The 23,279-nt window shown below is 37.2% G+C and overlaps 1 protein-coding gene and 1 long non-coding RNA gene across 2 annotated transcripts; one reads left to right on the plus strand and one right to left on the minus strand.

Moving 5' to 3' along the window:
* The first annotated feature begins 8,462 nt into the window (after positions 1–8,462).
* Positions 8,463–9,517, plus strand: LOC127082356 (uncharacterized). Its single transcript, XR_007788171.1, has 2 exons — positions 8,463–8,857; positions 9,374–9,517. It is a non-coding gene; the product is annotated as an uncharacterized LOC127082356 (long non-coding RNA).
* Positions 9,518–13,293: 3,776 nt separating this feature from the next.
* On the minus strand, positions 13,294–14,502 carry LOC127081288 (uncharacterized). Its single transcript, XM_051021560.1, has one exon. It carries the CDS (start codon positions 14,500–14,502, stop codon positions 13,294–13,296), a length of 1,209 nt encoding a protein of 402 aa, XP_050877517.1.
* Between the last annotated feature and the right edge of the window lie 8,777 nt (positions 14,503–23,279).

Below are 23,279 nucleotides of genomic sequence, written 5' to 3' on the forward strand. Positions count from 1 at the left end.
GTTTGCAAGATCAAATCAGTCGCAAGTTCCTTTTCGAGGGGAAAACCCAATCTCTCAAGGTTTTCCACATACCCAATCATCTTGAGTACATGGGGACCTACAGGGGCTCCCTCAGCCAACTTGCCTTGAAAAAGGGCTTTTGAAACTTCAAACCTCTCATTCCTTGCTTGCTCTTGATAGAGCATTTTCAGGTGTTCGATCATATCGAACGCTGAAATGTTCTCATGTTGCTTTTGCAATTCTGAGTTCATGGTAGCTAACATGAGACAAGCAGTTTCATTGACATCATCGACATGCTTCTTATAAGCATCTCTTTCTGCCTTAGGTGCAGAACTAGGAGGTTCCTCTTCAGGAACAGGTGTCTCCAAGACATACAGCTTTTTATCATGTTTGAGGACAATCCTCAGGTTTCGGTGCCAATCTAGAAAATTTGTCCCAGACAATTTTTCCTTATCAAGGATTGATCGCAGGATGTTGTTAGAGGTGTTTGCTGTCATGGTAATCTACATAAGGATTAATGAAAATATAAGTATCATTGACATATTTAATTAGGCCTTTAATTAAATATGCTCCCACTATTTTACTCAAAACAAATGACCTTCATCATTTGATTCGGAAAATCCCGTTGGAAGATTTTCTAGAGGGTCGAGATCCATATTTCACTTCGTTCTAAGTCCGCGTAGGCGGATTACACAAAACTAGGTTATTTAGGTAGGAACTCCTTCCAATTGTATCTCATACAACTCTCGAAAATTTCAGTAGGGTCAATAACTCCTTATTCCAATCCATCATATGGATCATTCCTAACTCTTGCTTCTAAACATATATAATAAAATTATAATTAAGTTTGACTCATCGTTTTAGCAGTTGGATATTACAATTATCCCATCGCACCTTAACTAATACAAAACATACACCTCGCGTAGGCGAAACCTACATTATTCGATACTTGTCTTGATGAGTGCTAAAACATGGAAAGCAAACATATATAATATTCTCATAATTTGTTTAGTTAAGTTTGACCCATTGTTTTAACAGTTGGATATTACAATTATCCCATCGCACCTTACTAATATATAGATCATTCACCTCGCGTGGGCGAAACCTACATTATTCGATATTAGTCTTGATGAGTGTTAAAACTTGGAAAGCATAAACTTAATATTTTTTTTGAGGGAATTGCAATTTTTTTTATCTCACCGACTTGTTTATCATATAAACCGTCTCTCACATGCATCAACATACATTCACATGCATCAACATACATACATACATAATGAAACAGTTATGGCCCCTAGCGCAATTGTTCTCCCAAGCCAATCAGAGAACCTATGCTAACCTAACAACGATTTAAGCTTCTCCAAGCAAGATCTTCAAGGTTGTCCTCCTTTGGCACTGACTTCTTTGCTTTCTTCATATCATTACATTACATAAAAGAAACTCGTTTTACATACGAGGGAGTGAGATGAGAAAAGAAGTTACATTTGAGAGATTAAGAGAGAGGCACGACATGCAGGTCGTATTTTAAAACCCAAAGCAAAATAAAGGAAAACTATGGGCATAACCGATCACCACAAGACAATAATAAACACTCTATTATTATTATTAATTCCTTTAATTAATTAAAATCAAATTAAATTTCGACGACCGATCACACTACGCAGAGTTAACGGGGGGTCCGCTGCCCGGTCAGCGGACGGTGGTTCCGCTGACCGTTCAGCGGACAGGGGTCAAGGGGGCAGCACCCCTGGCCGAAATTTTAATGAACTATTCATTTAAAATCGACGTCGCTTTTTGCATCAACACTTGATACTTTAAAGCATTGAGTTAGTGAATTTTGCCTTGCGTTAACCGGTTAACCATATGTGTTAACCGGTTAACACTGTTTGAAATCTGTTAAAAAATTGTTTTCTGCCTTGCGTTAACCGGTTAACCAAATGCGTTAACCAGTTAACACTGTTTGAAAATCTCTTGGAAAACTGTTTTCCGTCTTGCGTTAACCGGTTAACCAAAAGCGTTAACCGGTTAACACTGTTTGAAAAACTCAAAAATTTTATTTCGTATTGTGTTAACCGGTTAACCATACGCGTTAACCGGTTAACACTGTTTCAAAAAGTGTTTAGAAACACAACTCTTGTGCAGTCATAACCCCAATCGTATAACTCTCTGACAACACAACCCTTGTGTCGTCACTAACCCTGATGCACCAATTTCAGACTGTCAAACACATCTAGATTGTTAATTCAGTATGATTGATCAACATGTCATTGCTTCACCATATTAATGTCGGATCAAGAAGCAAACGACCATTGATCGCTCAAAGGAAAACAATCTTTGAGTGTTTGAATGAACGAAACGAGAACACTATATCATATATAATGTATTTTGCATCAGGATTACATATATCATATATATATATATATAACTTGATCGATCTCAGTTTAATCTTTGACTCATTCTGTCTTTAATCATATAATTATAGAACAAAAACAGTTATCATATTCATGGTTTCGTAAGTGGCTCTAATACCACTGAAGGAGAATTGCCATCCAAGGCGCAGCGGAATTTAAAAATTTCTCCATTTAGTGATCCTTACGAATGGGCATGATCAGTGATAGAATCATTACCTCTTGTGGCGATCACGAATGTTGAACGATGACAACGTCTCTACTCAGTCCACACGAATAGATTCCTTCAATCTCAGTGCTAGCTGGTACGAATGAAGGCTTTGAGTGAGAGAGAGAGGGAAACAAAATTCCAGGTCTTCACTTGAGTTGAGTCTGAGTGGAGTGACAATGCTTCTACCCAAGGGGTTCTATTTATAGAACCACTTGTGTAGGCTTCAAGCTAAAAAGCCCACTTAAGTGTATTTTGGGCCATATCTTATAATATGCCCAAAATCACTTAAGTATTTGGTACCTTACCATATTTCGTATTCCACTTAAGTGCACCGTACCTTACGATGTTCCTTAGTTACTCTTAAGGGCACCGTACATTACGGTATTCCTTAATTACTCTATCTCTCATCAATCTGTCCTTTGTGTGTGACCCTGTAGGTTTTCACAACGTTGGCAATTATATTAAATCACGCATTTAACATAATAAACAGTGAGCGGTATCTAGCAACACATCACTGCTACCCAAGTCACGAAAATGTCATGTGATCTGACAAAACCTTCTGTGATAATAATTATGTGTATAATTACCCCTTTGCCCTTATGTCTATATTGACCACAAGGTATAGACCGTGTCATCCTTGTCCAGTTCAATATTGGGCCCATAGACATTTATCCTATTACGCAGGATGGGCAAATTCCATTTAGGACACTCATGTCCCTTAGCATGCTTCGTGGAGTACCCATCAACTGTCTTTATGGTTATCCAGTTACGGACAATGTTGGATCAGCAATAAAGCACTCGACTCTACATCTAGGATCCATAGTGGTTTCAAGTCGAAGAGTGGTATACACCATTATCACCATGAGAATAACTTATGACACTTTGCATAACTTTCTATATAGTATTCTCATAGCGGGTCAATCCGGTATAAATATTACTCTTAATATTCATACCTATGTTTAAGACTTGATAACTCTTTATCCATGATCCATGAGATGTGATCATCAGTCTACAAACATAACAGTCTCAATGCTTTAATGTTATCCCACTTCACAATAAAGCTCGACTACGGATACTTTAAGAATAGTGTCCTTATGTTTAATGTGATCTCATGATTAAGTCATACTTGATACATTAAACGGACTAGCTATTCTAGGGACTTTATTAATCAAACATAATAAAGAAAATGCCTTTTATTATTAATAAATAATTCGATACAAGTACCAAAAGTATTGGCCTCTAGGGCTTACACCAACAATCTCCCACTAGCACTAGAGCCAATCAGGCATACCCCTAATGCCCATTGATCTAGTATGGCCATCATGTTTCTGCTGCGCAAGAGGCTTTGTTAGTGGGTCAGCAATATTGTCAAGTGTAGGTACTCTACATATTTTCACATCTCCTATATCTATTATCTCTCGAATAAGATGATAACGCCTAAGTATGTGTTTGGATCATTGGTGAGATCTAGGCTCCTTAACTTGTGCGATAGCACCATTGTTATCACAATAGAGACCAATGGGATCCACAATGCTAGGGACCATGCCAAGTTTACTAATGAACTTTTTGATCCAAACAGCTTCCTTTGCTGCACTTGAGGCAGCAATATACTTGAGGCAGCAATATACTTGAGGCAGCAATATACTTTAGGGTTAGGGTTTCAGCTTCTTAAATAGGGTGGATTAGGTGTTCTCATGGGCTTTTTAATAAGTGATTTATCCATAAGAATAAAAGTGTGAAGTGAGGTGTAAAATGTTGTTATTTTGGGCCAAACTTAAGTGAATGGATGTCCAATGCATGGCCAAAAGAGATAAAAAAAACGTGACTGGTTTGTGCAACATGCTTAGAAAATCTTATTGGGCCAATCAGGCCCAAAATCTGCCTAGAAAATCAAGTCATGGTGCCCACTTTAAATGAATGTATCTCTCAAACCATGGATCCAAATGAGATGATTCCAAAAGGATGTGAAAGAGGACATGGCAAGGTATAATTGTTATGAAGAAAGTATTTTCAAATAATGCCTTGAAGTGCAAGAGACCTGGCCAAGAAGTCTTGACAAATTTTGAAGATTTTGGACTTAGAAATTTTTCTAAGTGTCCTAAAAAAATGTCTCACTTTGACTAAGCATAACTTTCTCAATTCTAATCCAAATGGAGAAAACTTTATATCTATAGAAATCTTGGAACAAGAGGAACAACTTTCATGTTGGAGAAATTTTCAAATGGAGCTTTTATCTTGATTCAAAATGGGCTTAAAGTGAGTGCAACGATCATGAAAACTTGCCCTAAATGGAAAGTCAACCATTTCCAAATTAAGTAACTTTTCCAATTCCTGATTAAATGATGAATCCATGATCCAACCTTGATCAAATTTCACATGTAGGATCCCCTAGGCATGGATTTTGAGATTCCACTCTCAAAATGTCAGGAGTTGACTTTTCTGGCCCCACAGTTGACTTTTCCCAAACTGTCTGATTCTCGATTCTATTGATCAATTGAAGCACTTCTAGCTCAAATAAAGAGCTGATTTTTTGTATGTATACCCTTGTGGACATATGGAGGGCCATGGAAAAGAGTTTCACCCAAAGAATCAGAAATAAACTGATTTTATACCAAACCCTAGTTTTAGGACAAAATGATCAGGAACTGATTGCACTGATTGCCAATGGATCTTTCTGAGATAATTGTGAATCTTCCTAGGCCAAAATGCCTCCCCAATCACGACATGGATGAACTCCTCTACTTCCAACTAAACATTGCCTGTTGCAGGTAGCCATGAAACCCTAATTTCTAATTAAATCCAGATGAACACTCTGATAGCTTTGAATCCTTCACTGATGAACTGAGGACCATAATAAGATACTTGGACCCCCTTGAGACCCTTGACACTTGTATACTTAGAAAATGAAGTTCATTTCTCAATCTTGCTTTGTGTGGGCTCCTTCTGTTAAGGAGTGATCGATCAAACTCTGATCTCCATGTCACTAATGCAGTATGCAATGAGTATGACCTAATATGATGCTAATGAAGTGTAAAACATAATCCCATGCTTCCAGGAAAAATGAAGGGTAAATTTTGGGGTATTACAATCAGCATCAGGAAAGATGGCTTCGGGGTTCTCATAATGTTGAGGGTTGTAAGGTGGTGTAGGAGATTCACTCTGGCCCTCTAAATTGTAGAACCAGTTAGCTCGGTTGTGGACGTTGGTTTTCTCATGGTTTGGCAGCGTAAAATTTTTTACTACCTCATTGTCAATCAGCAACTCAAACTCCATCGGTCCTAAATTAGCAATGATGCCAATGTTGAAACAGAAGTACAAATGCGTAGGGAGGATACCACCAAAAGCATGTAGACAATTAAGCAGGTATCTCAAACCTATAGTGTCAACAATCATGGTTATTAAACCACTAATGATAATGGGACCGTGTGTCTCTCGGGCGACCTTAGCTAGGTTTGCTAACATAAAGGAAGTTGCATTCATTGGTCTCCCTTGGGAGGCACATTACATGATAGAGAGTTCGTCCTTAGAAACAATGGTGATATTCTCAGAAAACATGGTGTGAGGTTCAGGGTGATAATTCCCATCCTACTTGGTTCAGAAGGTACATAACACTGTCTCTCAGTCCTAGGGTAGTCAGGGTCAGTCCATCTAGATAAATAGAAAGTGTTAGCTCCCTCTGTGCTAACATGTCAAAACGACGCCTCTGATTTTTATTCCTAAATACAACCTCCATATTGTCAACGTGCTCCATATTCCTAAGTTAGTGATAAGCTATCCTAAGCTATGTTAGCCTGAAAGTAAAAAAGGTCATACTATTAGTAAAAAGGTACTTGTCGCACCTCAAAAAATGAGAGCACGATTTAGCGAAGCACAATCGCACGCTCGTAGGATGGACTAAACAGAGTCGCCACCGAACTTTATTTATTCCTAAAAAAGTAAAGGGGAAATACCGATAAAACCCAAGAAAGAACGACGATGATTATGGTCGTCACAACCAATATCAGGGTTCGGGAGTCGATCACGCAAGGGAAAGGTATTAGCACCCCTCACGTCCGTTGTACTCAACGGGAACCATTAGGTTAGTTATGCGCGTTAGTGTTAGCTTGAAATGTTAGGTTTCTCAAGTTATTATGAGGGAACGAATAATAGGATCAAAAGAAAAGAGAAGATGTTTTTGGATTTTTGCAACAAATGGGACTAAACCTAAGTTTTTTTTATTAATGAGCCTGACAAGATTTCGCAATCCTGCTCCTACGTATCTCAATAGAGAACTCAAGGCTTACGTAGTTCTGGGTAGAAAATATTTGTTTGTTGGTCGATTTTAGCAAAAGCTATCTTGTATTAATCGGCGAGAAACATTGTTTTACCCAAAATAGATGAGGAGCGGACGTATACATCACATCGAATGGATTTACAAATCAACATTCGGAAAAAAGTCACTTATCTCAACTCAACAATTATGGACGAAGCATTGCTTTACATTATCTTAAGACAAGATGTCTTTCATTTTTGAAAAGGTTTCTCGGATCAATCGAGCAGCGGCGAGAAAAAAGAGTTTGATTGGTTGAATGTATTTTTGGGCTTGAAAGACGAGTATTTATGACTTGCAAGCTCTTACAACTTGGGTCTAATACTCGAGAGTACGTCTGGACCTTTCACCCAGATAATCTTTTTCATCCAATTTTTATTTATGAAAATGGTTTGAATATTTACAAGTGTTTTTAGAGGGAAGACGAATACATAAGGCTTACAAGCTCTTACAACTTGGGCCTAATATTCGGGGTTACGACTGGATATTCCATCCAGGGTAATCCTTTTCTTCCAATTTAGTTTTAAAAAATTATTTGAATTGATTTGAATTGAGAATGGTTTGAAGTGATGAAAATGATTGATGGAAAATTGTGAGATTTTGAAAACTTATTTGATTTTGATCAAGTATTTGTTCTTATTTGAAAGATTGATTTTATATATTTTTTTTATATTTAAATTATCTAGCTAAGAGAAATAAAGAAAATAAATAAATAAACAAATTACAAACAAAGGATAGAGATACATTTGTCACTTGAGAAATAATGGATAATAAAATAAAGCAACTAAACAATCAACAAAAATAAAAGAAAATAAACAGTGGTGCAAACATGAACATGGGAGAGATAATACCTAATTAAAAGACTAAATCAAACAATCTACTTACTAATCAAAAGGACAATTAAACAAACTCTAATCAACTAACCAAATAATCATTTAATGAAATAATTAATTGCTAATTTAAATGATTAAATTAATTAAGAGAAAAAAATAATCATAATCATAATAATAATAACAAATAATAATAGTAATAAATAATCATAATAAGAATAATAAATAATAGTTATAAAATTAATAATAATAAATATAAAAAAAAATGAAAAATGCAGTAGTGGGAGGCGCCCCACTTGCAAACATGAATCAACTATTTCTATTTTTTAAATATTTAATAACAAATCAATCATATTGAAACAAGTGGCATGGTAATTTTTTCTAAAATAATAAATAATAATGAATAGAAATATGTCATTGAGAGATGAGAGCAACGTAATTTATTTCCTTCTTTTCTTTTCTTTTCTTTTCTTTTTTTTTTTGAATTTTAACAATCTCCCTATTATATTGCAACACATGACATGCTATATTTAAAAAAGATAACCTTAAAAAAATAACAACCAAATAGAAAATAATAAAAATGAATGAAGAAAAATTGACTAATTCAAAATAAACCTTGACCAATCAAAACTAGACACTTGTTTTTTCTTAAAAAAGGAAATAAATTAAAAAAATAAAAACAAAATAAAGTGGAGTAATGAACACATAGCAGTATTCATCTTCCTCTCTCTGTTTCACGTTTCCAAACACAACTCCATGAAAAACAAAAACAAAAATTCCTCACGAATTTTGCAAAACAAAATCAAAACACAAAATTATCTACACAAACCCTCTCCAAAATGTGTCCTTCATCACAAATATAACCATGAAATCACAAAAAAGAAATGATACACGAATCAGATCGGAACACCCAAAACGAACCCTAACCTAACAAAAATCCTTCAGTCGACTCAAGTTTCACACAATCAAACATGGCTAGCAACATGGAATCATATTTCAAAAGGAAATTTATAACAAAATGCAAGGTAAGAGCGACTTATTACCAATTCGAAAGTTGTCGTTCCCAATCCGAAAGTTATTGGAACGACGATTCCTTGAGGTAAATCCCTTCTCCTTTTTTCTGTTCTTCTATACGTCTTCTTCTGCTTCTAAGTGTTGTTACCTTACTTTCTCTCTTTTTTTTTTGTGATTTTTTTTACGGTTTGTGTTGTTGTTCAGTGTGCATTCTTTGGGTGGCTAAGTTATTTGTTCATGATGATTTTTGATGCTCTTGTTGTGATAGCTATTGGTTTTTTTTTGTTCTCTGTGGTGTGAATGTTGTGGTTAGTTTTTTTTCTTTTTTGATTCTGATCTATATTAATTTCAAAAAAATTGTGTTCCCTATAATGCTTAACAGAGCTTGCTTTTATATTGATGTTTATCGGTTCAGATTATGGCCTTGTGATTTATAAAATATGATTTTTGAATTGATTCAAACTATATTATCCTGATCAAGTTCTGCCAAATTCTCAAACTAGTGATACTCTGCTCTTACTTTTCCTGCATTTGACTTTGATTCAAGTTATGTAACTAAAAAAAATATTAACTGTGTGCTCTGTCATCACTGCTTGTATAGGACAAAATGGGTTTTCTGCTCAGAAAAGCAGATGCAGCAGAAGATGTAAAGATAGTCATTTTGTGTTATTTTGGGTTACTGCAAAAGTAAACATGTTGTAAACTTTGATATGTTTTGAAATGTTTCTTTGTTAAGTTGGTTTTAGTTTCTGTAAGATGAAAAATGAACTTGTAACTAAAGACTCTCTTTTTTTTAATTATTTTGTTTTTATGATGTAGAAAGAAAAAGAAGAATAAAATAAAACTTATTTTTGAAGTTTAAAATAGAAAATCTAATTATAAATGTGGCAAAAAAATTGTTTAATTCCAAATCAAATAATTAGCATTTTTTTTAAAAAAAATTGTCTTAATTTAAAATTGTAAAACAAATTTTAACTGCTATTACTACTACTTCTATTTTGAAATAAAATGTTTTGCTAAAACTTAGTAAATAAGAATTAACACAAACAAAACCAGATGGTATATATTTTGACATGCAATATAAAGACATAACCATAATAATTAAATCAAAGTTAAACCTTAAATAAAAGTCATGAAACAAAATCTCTAAACGTCCATGCTAACAAGCATTCAAAATGACGCAAGACAAATACAAATTATGGACATGTAATAGAACAATGTATGAAAAAACAAAATGTATGAATGACATTTTTTTTATGTGAATTGGTAAAGAGAAAAAAAAAATCTAATGAAAATTAAATAAATGTCATTAAAATGAAATTAAAAAATGGAATGATTTATGAATATGAATGCTTATGAATGAATATCATGTTTTTTTTATGTGAATTGGTAAATAAATAAATGCCATTAAAATGAAATTAGAAAATGGAATGATTTATGAATATGAATGCTTATGAATGAAGGTAATGTTTTTTTATGTGAATTGGTAAATAAAAAAAATTCTAATCAAAATTAAATAAATGTTAGTGAAATAAAATTTAAAAAAATGGAATAATTTATGTCCATGAGTGGATGCAAATTGATAAATACAAAGCTTGAAATATAAATAAATGCCTTTAGGCGGGGCAAAATTTAGGGTATGATAGTACCGCATGTTAGTATTAGAATAGGTAGTAATAATAATATTAGAAAATGAAAAAACTAAAAACAAACATGGGATAAAATTAAAAATGAAAACAAAAAAAAAACAAAAAAAAGAAAGGGGTTGAAGGGCGTGGATTGCCTTCCATGAAGCGCTTCGTTTAATGTCGGGAGCTTGACATGGATTTAAATGGTGCTAACCTTTTGAAAGAGCGGGTAGCTCTTCTAGTTTATAGCTTATGCTAAAATCCTTATTTTCCACATTGTGGTAGTGCTTTAGTCGCTGCCCATTTATAATGAATGGTTCATTGGTTTTACCTCTTATTTCTACAACTTCACTCTGGAAAGCTCTTGTGACCTCAAAAGGGCTTGACCATCTAGAGCGAAGTTTTCCTGAGAATAGTTTGAATCGAGAATTAAAGAGAAGGACTATGTCACCCTCCTTGAACTCTCGCCTTGTAATTTGTTTGTCATGCCACTATTTGGTTCTCTCCTTATAAATGCGGGCATTCCCGTAGGCATCGAGTCTAAGTTCTTCTAGTTCATGGATATCCAAAATTCGTTTCTCGCCTGCTATTGTGTAGTTCATGTTAAGGTTCTTAATGGCCCAATAAGCTTTATGCTCGAGTTCGACAGGCAGGTGACATGATTTACCATAAAGCAGCTTGAATGGTGTTGTTCCTATCGGGGTTTTGTAAGCTGTCATATAAGCCCACAGAGCTCCATGAAGTTTGGCAGACCAATCTTTCCTAGAGGTTGCAACGGTGTTCTCCAAAATTTGTTTTATCTCTCTATTGGATACTTCAACTTGCCCACTTGTTTGAGGGTGATATGGCGTTGCTACCCGGTGTAAGACTCCATATTTCAACAACAATCTCTCGAAGATTTTGGAAATGAAATGAGAGCCTCCTTCACTGATCACGAGTCTTGGTACACCGAATCTAGGAAAGATTTGATTTTTGAAAAGCTTAATCATTACTCGTGCATCGTTAGTGGGAGAGGCTACTGCCTCGATCCATTTTGATATGTAATCAACAATAATGAGTATGTATTTATTACCAAAAGAAGATGGGAAAGGACCCATGAAATCTATACCCAAGACATCAAAGACTTCTAACTCTAAGACACCTTTCGGTGGCATCTCATCGCATCTAGAGATGTTGCCAGTGTGTTGGCACCGGTTGCAATTTTTGATCGCGATGTGGACATCTTTCCATAGATTAGGCCAAAAGAGGCCAATTTGTAGGATTTTTTGCATAAGTCTTTGAGGTGCTTGCGTGCCCTCCATAGGATGCAGAGTGGTAGTGGGATATGATGTCACCTACTTCTGATTCAGAGACACATCGACAGAAAATACCATTGGCTCCCCTTTTAAAAAGCAGTGGTTCGTCCCAATAATAGTGTTTAAGACCATGAAAACATTTCTTCTTTTGTTGGTATGTTAAGTCTGGTTGAAGCACTTTAGCGGCTAGGTAGTTGACAAAGTCAGCATACCATGGCAATGTGGTCTTGGTGCATATAGATTCAATAACTTCATTGGTTTCCGCATCATTATACATTAAAGATCTTTTGATCGTTTCACTTTCTACTTCTAATTGGGCTTCAAGTCTATCATAGGGGAAATCATCATTAATGGGCACTCGTTCGGGTTTTAGATCCTCAATCCTAGATAGGTGATCTTCTACTACGTTCTCGATGCCTTTCTTATCTTTGATCTCTAGATCGAATTCTTGTAAGAGTGGGATCCATCTTAAAAGCCTTGGCTTAGCGTCCTTCTTATTTAACAGGTACCTAATTGCAACATGGTCGGTATAGACAATTATCTTTGCTCTCACTAAGTAGGAACGAAACTTATCTAAGGTGAACACAACAACCAATAGGTATTTTTCTATGGTGGCTTAGTTTATCTATGCGTCGTCTAAGGTTCTACTTACGTAATAAATAGCATGGAGATTTTTATCTTCTCTTTGTCCTAAGACTGCGCCAACAGCATAATCACTAGCGTCACACATTATCTCGAATGGCTTACTCCAATCAGGTGGTTTCATAGTGGGTGCTGTAATAAAGGCAGTTTTTAGATGTTCAAATGCTTGTAAGCACTTTTCGCGAATATGAACTCAAGGTCTTTCATTAATAAGCACGCTAGTGGTTCTGTTATCTTAGAGAAATCCTTAATAAATCATCGGTAGAAACCGGCGTGTCCTAAGAAACTACGAATTTCTCTAACGGTTTTCGGAGGTTGAAGATGTTCTATAATTTTGATTTTCACTTTATCCACATCAATCCCTCGATTTAATATGACATGCCCAAGTACAATTCCTTGCCAGACCATGAAATGACATTTTCCCAATTTAACACGAGATTTACCTGAATGCATCTCTCAAGTACCATTTCTAGGTTCGAAAGATATCCTTCAAAGCTTTTCCCACAAACAGAGAAGTCATCCATAAATACTTCCACCATGTCGTCTACAAAATCAACAAAGATCGACATCATGCATCTCTGAAATGTCGCAGGGGCATTGCACAGTCCAAATGGCATTCTTCGATAGGAAAATGTACCATAAGGGCATGTGAAAGTAGTATTTTCTTGGTCATCAGGATGGATAGGAATTTGAAAAAATCCTGAGTATCCATCTAAATAGCAAAAGTGAGAATGCTTAGCCAATCGTTCAAGCATTTGATCAATGAAAGGTAATGGAAAGTGGTCTTTACGAGTGGCTTTATTTAGTTTCCTATAGTCTATGCATATTTTCCATCCAATTTGAGTTCTTTTAGCAATGGATTTTCCCTTCTCATTACTAACAACGGTAACACCTCCTTTCTTCGAAATGACATGTATCGGGCTAACCCAGTTATTGTCATATATCGGGTATATGATTCATGCTTCTAATAGCCTTTGTACCTCCTTTTTGACTACATCACTCAACATGGGGTTTACTCTTCTCTGATGCTCTCTGCAGGTTTTACAGTCCTCCTTTAGCATAATTTGATGCATACATATAGAGGGGCTTATTCCTTTTAAGTTGGATATGGTATAGCCTAGAGCTGTTGGATATTTTCTTAAGACATGGAGTAATTTTTCGGTTTCTATCTGTCCTAAATCACTGTTGACTATAACTGGCCTTTCAAGCCCGGTGTCCAGGACTTCATGCCTTAGATCTTTTGGTAGTGTTTTAAGTTCTAATGAAGGTTTCTTAGGGCATGGTATTGGATTTGGGGTTAGTGCTAGACACTCTCTCAGACTGTTATCCACATATGGCTCATGTTGATTATCATCTTCAAATAGAGGAGGTGTTGGAATTTTCAGTACTTCAATATACCTAATTGGTTCCTTCTCCATTTCTTTCACACATTCGTCTATGAAGTCTAAGAGACAACATGATTTGTCTATAGCTGGTTCTTGTAGAAATTTAGCTAAGAGAAATTCAACTTTTTCTTCTCCGACTTCGAATGTTAGCCTTCCTTTCTTATCATCTATGATGGTTATGACTGTGGATAAAAAGGGTCTTCCTAGAATAATAGGGATGTTGAAATCCTCCTTTATATCCATTATCACAAAGTCGGTAGGAATATAGAATTGTCCTATTCGAACGAGAACGTTCTCTAGCATACTTATGGGAAATTTAACGGAACGGTCAACTAGTTGTAGAGACATCTTTGTTGGTCTTAATTCTCCCAAATTGAGTTTTTTGCATGTGGACAAGGGCATTAAACTAACACTAGCTCCTAAATCACATAAAGCTTTGCCTATGATAAATTTTCCGATTACGCATGGTATGGAAAAACTACCAGGGTCTTTTAGTTTATGAGGCATGTTGTTTTGAATGATAGCATTGCATTCTACAGTAAGCATAATAGTTTCTTCATCCTCAAGATTTTTCTTGTTGGATATAATTTCTTTAAGGAATTTAGCATATGAAGGCATTTGAGTAATGGCTTCTGTGAGTGGTATAGTTATGTTTAGTTGCTTCATAAGTTCCACGAATTTCTTGAATTGTCCTTCATTTTTGGATTTGGCAAGCCTTTGGGGATAGGGTATAGGTGGTTTGTATGGTTGCGGAGGCACATAAGGTGTTTCTTTATCCATTGCCTCTCCGCTTTCGTCTTTCTTTCCGTCCTTGGTCGGTTCGTACTTTCTCAGATCCTTTTCCAGAATTTTGATATGTGGCTAGATTTTGAATTCTAGGGTCAGTTGGTTCATCTAGTTCTGTCCCACTCCGAAGTGTGATAGCGTTAGCGTGGCCTTTTGGGTTTGGATGAGGTTAACTAGGGAATGCTCCAGCTAGGGTTGCTATTGCGGCTTGTTATTGGGCTACTTGGGAGATATGGGTTTCTAACATCTTGTTATGGGTAGCCATAGCATCAAACTTATTTTATAATTATTTCAGTAGTTAACGTGTATGAGCGTTTTGTTTTGCAAATTATTTATTTTGTTGAGCTTGGGTATTTATGAAATTTTCCACCATGATCTCCAAATTTGACTTTCTAGATGCTTATGGAGCAACAGGGGCTCCTTTATGATAGCCAGGTGGAATAGCAAGTGTTGGGTTTGGTGGAAACAAAGCATTGTTACTTTTATAGGAAAAGTTCAAATGGTTCCTCCAACCAGGATTGTAAGTGTTTGAATATGGGTTTCCTTAGGCATAGCTCACTTGATCGGTGGGTACGCCAGCCAGTAACTGACAATCAGCATTAGTGTGCCCAGTGGTTCCACATAATTCACAGTTTGTTGTTATAGCAACTACGGTAGCTGCTAGTGTTATGGCTAAGCTTTCAATCTTTTGAGTAAGCGAATCCACTTTAGCATTGACGTGGTCTATGCCATTGTCTTCATACATTCCGTTTTTCGTAATTGGTTTCTCTACAGCATACGTTCTCCTCACCATTAGAAATGATTTTGAGTCATGTTCTATATGAGTTCATAGGCTTCGTCATAAGGTTTTTCCATTAGAGCACCGCCAGCGGCAACGCTTAAATTCATCTTGGTGTTATAAAATAGACCATTAGAGAAAGTATGGATAATCAGCCACTCTTCAAGTCCATGGTATGGACAGAGTCGCATCATGCCCTTATATCTTTCCCAAGCACCGAAAAGAGATTCATTGTCTTTTAGCTTAAATCCATTGATTTGAGCTCTTAGCATAGTGTTAACTCATAATTTCGACGCCCATTTTAGAATTACCAAAATGCAAATCCCAAATAAAGATGTTTTTGACCAATGAAGATGTTTTCGACCGGGCTTGGTATTAAGGAGATCCATTTGAAAGTCCCTGGGTGAGAAGGGACAGTGTGCAGTCAAGACTTAGAAATATTTCTTCAAATATTTGAAGACAGTTTCGACTGGAAATTCAAAATTCAAATAAAGGAGGGAACTTTGTTCTTATCTGAAACTGCTGAAAGTACATGTGGAGCATAATGAGCAGCTACATCCATGCAAAGTGCCATGTGTCTCGACGTGACTGAAGGACCGTCAGAAATGGTTATTTCGATTGAGTATAAATAGAGGGTCTTAGTGTTAGCATCAGTGTGTATCAAAGTGTGTACAAAGTCTATAAAATTTACCAAGTACCCGTGTGAAGAGGAACCGTAAATTAAGAAATGTGCATTTGTTTACACCATTGTCAGTTATTTTGAAGCAATACAATTTATCTTTACTTTTCCAGAAGTACTTCTTCATATCAAACAGTCTTAAGACTTCTTTATTTCAAACATTTTCCTTTGTCGTTTAGTTATCATCATTTCTTTTACAATCTTTCTCTTTAATTCATATTAGTCTTTTACTGTCTGAGTTTTAATCATCATTACTACAGAGACTATCGAAGTGTTCATATTTACTAGAATTTACTTTAAAACAATTAGCACATGTCCTATGATCAATCTGATCGATCCTGTAAGTAACCAACTTTAGTAATTTGGAAGATCAGCGGTTGTTTACCAATTTTCACGGTAAACAAATTGGCACGCCCAGTGGGACAGTGCTAATGTTTTTTTATTAAAATTGTTTTTATTTCTGGTTGTTCATTCATTTTCTACTTTTTCGAAAAAAAATTGTTGTATGTTATTATGGAGTGGTAAAGTAGCCATAACCAACGAACACAAACCAAGGAGGAAATACACTATGAGAATGGAGAATTTAAATGCGCCAAATAACCAAAATTCTCAAAATCCATCAACCAGTAATATATCACCCCCCTTCTTCTTCGATAGGGGCAAACACGGCCACAATGCACGTGTCTGAAACGGTAACATCTATGGCGAGTTTGATGCCAACGCATTCAATCTCCCATACTGAACCGATTTTAACTTACATACTCCCCCACCAATTGGAAATGTTCCAAATAGGCCTTCAGTACCCCCTAGTTTCTCTATACCATTTGGTGGTCGAGAACAGCTATATGGAATGCCAACTTTAGTGATGGCAAGTTTAGACAACACTGGTTTGACTTTCTCAGAACTAGTAGTTAACATAAATTCTCCAGTACAAGGGTCTGGAGTAAACATGGGTCTAAATAACCAATCTTCAGGTTTGAGACACCAGACATAAATACCTAGCCTTACCAATAACTCCGCAGCAGTGTGGAGACAACAGATGGACGAAAGCAACCATGAGATGGTCTAAATGCTTACCCAAACATTAACCACCGTATTAAATCCTCTGATTCAAAATACGGCTCAGTCAAATCAACAGATGACAGTGCAAGTGGTGCGAATTTCTGAATTCCTGGGTGTACCACCGCCTCATCGACACCATTAGAGGGATTGGGTAAGGGAAAACCACGGGGCGGCCTTTGAAGAAGACCTTACTATCAACCAGATCCCACAAAATCAACCACAACCAGAGATGGTGAATCATGAAGTAGGAGTCGGACCCCCTTGGATCGAACCACAAATCCCCGGAGAAAGGGAGCCAAGGGTAGTAATCGCAAATAGAAACCAAAACATCGATAATGTCATACGCCAGATTCGACATGACGATATGGCAACAGATAATAACCTAGAAGTCATGGTCAAGAGGATTATGGTTCGAAATAGGGTAAATTTTGGCCTTCAAAGGCCAAATTATACATCACTGTTATCGGAATATATCTTACAGGCAAAAGCGCCCCTAGAACAAAAATCCCCAAATTCACTAAGTTTTCTGGGGATACTACTGAATCCAATGTCGAACATGTGGCTAGATATTTAATTGAGGCAAGAGACATTTCGAACAATGAGAACCTTAGGATAAAGTTTTTCCCAAGTTCTCTCACAAAGAATGCCTTCACATGGTTTACCACCTTGCCACAAAGTTCGATCCATACTTGGAATCAACTAGAGAGAATGTTCCACGAGAAGTTTTACATGGGAAAAACGAAGATAAGTCTGAAGGAATTGGCTAGTATCAAACGAAAGTTTATTGAGGCAATTGATGACTATCTGAATAGGCTTTGATTACTCAAAGCTAGGTGTTTTACGCAAGTTCCAGAGCATGAACTGGTCGAAATGGATGCTGGGGGCCTTGACTATTCGATTAGGAAGAAGTTAGATACCCAGTATTTGAGAGATATGGACCAACTGGCTGATAGAGTTCAACAGTTAGAACGCTTGAAGGAAGAAAAGGCTAGAGAAAATAAGAATAAAAGGGTAGCCTATGTCGATTTCAGCAATGATGATGAAGGGTCCTATAACGGACTTTTAGACTTCGACGAAAATGAGATCGACCTTGCTGAATTGAAGTAGTGGTCACCTTACGCGTGTAAGGTTTTGGCCCCGTCGAATGGAAAAAACCTGTTGAATCAGAAAAGAATGATAAATTTCCTAAGAAAACTTATACTTTCGACGTTACAAAATGTGATGAAATTTTCGATTTGTTAGTTAAGGATGGTCAAATGATAGTACCCCCGGGTGCTAAAGTACCTCCTTTAGAACAAAGAAAGAAAATAGGGTTTTGCAAATACCATGGTTTTTTGGATCATAAAACATCTCAATATTTTCTTTTCAGGGATCTTGTGCAGAATGCCATCCAAGAAGGGAGACTCAAATTTGGAGACAAAACTCGGAGCCAAATGAAGATCGACTCTGACCCTCTACAAGTGGATGATGCCCATTATACGGAGCCAGAGGAAGTGGACCTAGTCGAAGTCACTGACGATTTCGACATGGCTAAAGTCGCTAAAGACATGGCTAAGGTTTTTGAATATCTTTATCAGGAATCTTGTAATGACTTCATTCAAAAAGCTTTGGGAGATTCCAACGACATGAACGTTGACGTCTTTGATGCTGGAATCACTAGAGATTTCGATCTGATGATAGTCACCAAGGAAATCGTTGATGGTTTCGTGCAGATAGATAAGGCCACTGAGGGCCTTCAATTACAATTCCAAAAGTTGGACATCACTGAAGATGTCAACATGGAGGTTAATATGGTCGATATATCCCATGAGACCTCCATGGAAGTTGACAATGAATGTCGACGGGAAGAATATAACAAAATCGCCTTCCCCAAAGAGGACGAAACGATGTCTGACTTCCTCCGAAGATGCCAGAAGAAGCAATCAGAAGTCATGTTGTGCCCCCGGTGCAGCGTTGTGTTCGACAAGAAGGCGGCCCAAAATCTCGAGGGAGTAAGGAGGGCGAATCACCAAGGGGGTCACAAAGCTTTTCAAAATCAACAGGCTATTCAGCCCATAAGGGTTTTCGACCATAGGATATACTATGATCCAAGACGACCGATGGTAAAACTTGGTTAAGCAAAGCGAAAAGGTCCTGCTACTAAACCGATTTCTTTCAAACCTAGTGTTGAAGTTTAAAATAGGAAGTGGGTAAAGCCAGTAGATGGCAGGAAAAGCGGTCAAGGGAAATGGCAGAGCTTCAAAGTCGAAAGAGGTTCGTCATTAGCTTACCGTAGGGAATTTCAGGCCGACAAGAAAACCTCCCATGTCTCTGAAAATTATAAAGGAAAAAACACTACGACAAGGTCTCAATGGAGTAGGGAGTAGAGGGATGCTGGTGTAAAAGATAAAGCTGAGTCTAGCACCAACGTGCCTGCGAGATAAATGGAAGACTCATGTTTCGACAAAAAGAAATTCAATGATCCAGCTGAGGCGACCAGAGAAAGATATAATCAAGTGGCTGTTGAAGATGAAATGTTGACTGATAATTTCGACTCAGGATCTAAGGCTTCTCTAGATATTTTAGTCGGTGTGGTGTCTGTGATGCCCAGGGAGTTCGACTGGATCATAGAGGTCGAAGATACTGACAACATTACAGAAAGAGAAATGGTTGCTCATAAGCCAGTATGCTACTACGTGATGAATAATGGTTGCATCGAAGAGAAAAATTCCTTCTTCGAGAGACCCAACGAGGCTATGAAGAGTCATCTTAAACCTATCTTCATTACTGGGAAGGTCTAGGATGTTCCCATTAATAAAATCTTGGTGGACTGTGGCACGATCGTGAATTTGATTCCTCATCACATGTTGAGGAAAATTGGCAAGTACGACACTGATGCCAAACCTCATAATATGGTGCTTACCAACTACGAGGGTAAAGTGGGCTCCACCCTTGGTGTCATCCAGGTCGAGTTAACCGTAGGGACGGTCACAAGATCCACAATGTTTATGATTGTGGAAATGAAGGCCAACTATAATCTGTTACTTGAAAGGGAGTGGATACATCGGGTCGGGGTTGTCCCATCCTCAATGCACCAGCGAATCATTATATGGAGGCCAGATGGTATCATGGAAAATATAGAGGCAGATCAAGGTTACTTCAAAACCCCTATCAACCATACCGACAGACGCCAGTTCGACAAGAATTTGGCCAACATCGCTCCATGTGATTCGACCAATTTTGCATTCACCCCTGATGACAACGCTTAATGTTCCCTGTCATTGCACACCTACAATAGTTTTCGCTGGGACAAAGAAATAGTGGGCGGAGACGACTTTGGATACTTAGGAGCGTCTGGAATTGAACCCACGGGTTGGGGAAGCGAATTCAGTGATGATGACTGAGTTTGCAGCACTAAAAAGGATTTCGGCTTACAGAGCCGAAAACAATCAATGATTGGTCTTAGAGGTCGAAGTAAAAAACATGGTTGTCGAAGCCAGTGAAGTTTCTCATCAAATAGGTTATGGGAAGGACTTTGACCAAATGCCACCTGACAAGGGTCAAAACAAAGAGCATGGCCAAAGGCTCGATGTTATCTACGATGATGAGCCTTTGGGTTTCGAGAAGGATCCGCTAGTAACAAATATTAAAATGATGGTTCAAGATCCACTTGAGGAAATAGACTTGGGAAAGGGATTGATAAAGAGGCCAACTTACATTAGCGCCAATATCCACCCTCAACTAAAAGTCGAAGTAATCCAGTTATTGGAATTGTTCAAAGACTGTTTCTTATGGGACTATGATGAGATGCCTGGTTTGAGCAGAGATCTGGTCGAGTTGAAGCTGCCAATCAAGCCTGGAAAGAAGCCCATCAAACAGAACCCAAGGCGATTTGCACCAGCAATACTCTCGAAGATCAAGGAGGAAGTCGAAAGGCTCCTTCGTTGTAACTTCATTCGTACATCCAGGTATGCCGAATGGTTAGCTAATATTATGCATGTTATAAAAAAGAATGGTACTTTAAGGTTTTGCATAGACTTCGAAGATTTAAATACCGCAACCCCAAAGGATAAATATTCAATGCCAGTGGCAGAAATGCTAGTCGATTCCATTGCAGGCTATGAATATCTTAGCATGCTAGATGGATATTTTGGATATAATCTTTTTATTTATTGCAGAAGAGGATGTCCCAAAAACAACATTTCGATGTCCTGGAGCCTTAGGCACCTACGAATGGGTGGTGATGCCTTTTGGCTTGAAAAATGGTGGGGCAACCTACCAAAGGGCAATGAATTTGATCTTCCATGATTTTATAGAGACTTTTATGCAAATTTACATAGATGATATTGTCATTAAGTATGTTTCAGGGAAGAGCCATATAGACCATCTTCGACGATTCTTCTAAAGGATGAGAAAACATGGTATGAAAATGAATCCTCTCAAATGCGCTTTTTGTGTGCAGGTTGGGGACTTCTTAGGCTTTGTGGTCCATAAAAATGGAATTGAAATAAACCAGAATAAGACCAAGGCCATAATGGAGGAGAAAGCACCATCAACAAAGAAAGAATTGCAATCACTACTGGGCAAGATCAATTTCCTGAGGAGATTCATCTCAAACCTTAGTGGGAAGACACAAGCTTTTTCGCCACTACTACGACTAAACAAGGAAGAGTTCAAATGGTGGCATGCTCAACAAGAAGCATTCAATAAAATTAAATAATACTCGAGTCATCCACCGATCCTGACACCACCTTGTAGAAATAAGAGTATGAGATTGTACATATCTACATCTGACAAGACTTTTGGGAGCATGTTGGCTCAAGAGGATGATAATGGCGTTGAAAGAGCCATCTACTACCTCAGTAGGATCTTAAATGATGCAGAAACTAGGTATAACATAGTTGAAAAATTATATTTATGCTTATATTTATCTTGTACAAAGTTGAAGCATTATATAAAACCTGTTGATGTTTATATTTCATCTCATTTCGACTTCATTAAACATATGCTGTCCAAACCAATTTTGCACAGTCGAATTGGGAAGTGGGCATTAACATTAACTGAATATTCTTTAACGTATATGCCATTAAAGGTTGTTAAAGAATAAGTGGTAGCAGATTTTATAGTCGACCACTTCATAGATGCGAATGCACTGGACTATCTCGAATTAGAACCTTGGAAGTTATACTTCGATGGGTCTAGTCACAAGGATAGAACATGCATATGAGTGCTAATTATTTCTCCTAATAAAATTCCAACAAGACTCTATTACATAGTGGATGGTCTCTGCTCGAACAATGAGGCTGAATATGAAGCCCTCATAGCAGAACTTGAAATATTGTTGGAGTTGGGGGCAACTCGAGTCGAAATAATTGGTGACTCAGAGTTAATCATAAAATAGATCACAAAATAATATATATGTATTGAGGAGAATTTAATTATGTACTTCATAACAACCAGTTGATTGCTAAAAAGATTCGAGATGGCTAAAATTCAACGTATACATCGATTGGAAAATCAAGTGGCTAATGATTTGGCTCAAATTGCATCTGGGTATAGAATTTCAAAAGAAAATTTGCAAAAAGTCATTGAAGTCGGAGGAAAAGTTGTATCAACCAGATTAACCCCATCAGACTTAGAAAAGACAAAGTTGGGTTACACCGATGAAGGAAATTTCAAAATATTGGCAATAGACAATCTGACAGATGGAGATTGGAGGAATCCAATAGTGGAATATCTACAGAATCCAACGGCGTCTTCTGATCGAAAAAACTAGGTATCGAGCGTTAAGTTATGTTCTTTTGGGATTTGAGTTATTTAAGAAGTCTCCTGAAGGAGCTTTGCTTAAGTGCCTTAGTGAGTCAAAGGCATATTTAGCCCTTTTGACTGTCCATAGTGGGGCGTGTGGGGCACACCAAGTTGGCCATAAGATGAAATGGCTCTTATTTTTCCAAGGGATGTATTGGCCTACCATGTTGAAAGATTACATCGAATTTGCAAAAGGATGCCAAGAATGTCAGGTACATGCAGGCATACAACATATTCCCGTGAGCGAATTACACTCTATCATCAAGCCTTGGCCATTCAGAGGTTGGGCTTTGGATTTAATTGGGGAAATTCGACCACCATAATCTAAGAGTCAGAGGTATATCCTGGTGGGCGTTGATTATTTTACGAAATGGATCGAAGCTATACCTTTACCAAACGTAAATCAGGAAGATGTGATCAATTTTATCCAGAAGCATATTATTTATAGATTTGGAATCCCAGAGA

This window comes from Lathyrus oleraceus, chromosome 5, assembly GCF_024323335.1.
Source record: "Lathyrus oleraceus cultivar Zhongwan6 chromosome 5, CAAS_Psat_ZW6_1.0, whole genome shotgun sequence".
Classification (NCBI taxonomy): Eukaryota; Viridiplantae; Streptophyta; class Magnoliopsida; order Fabales; family Fabaceae; genus Lathyrus; species Lathyrus oleraceus.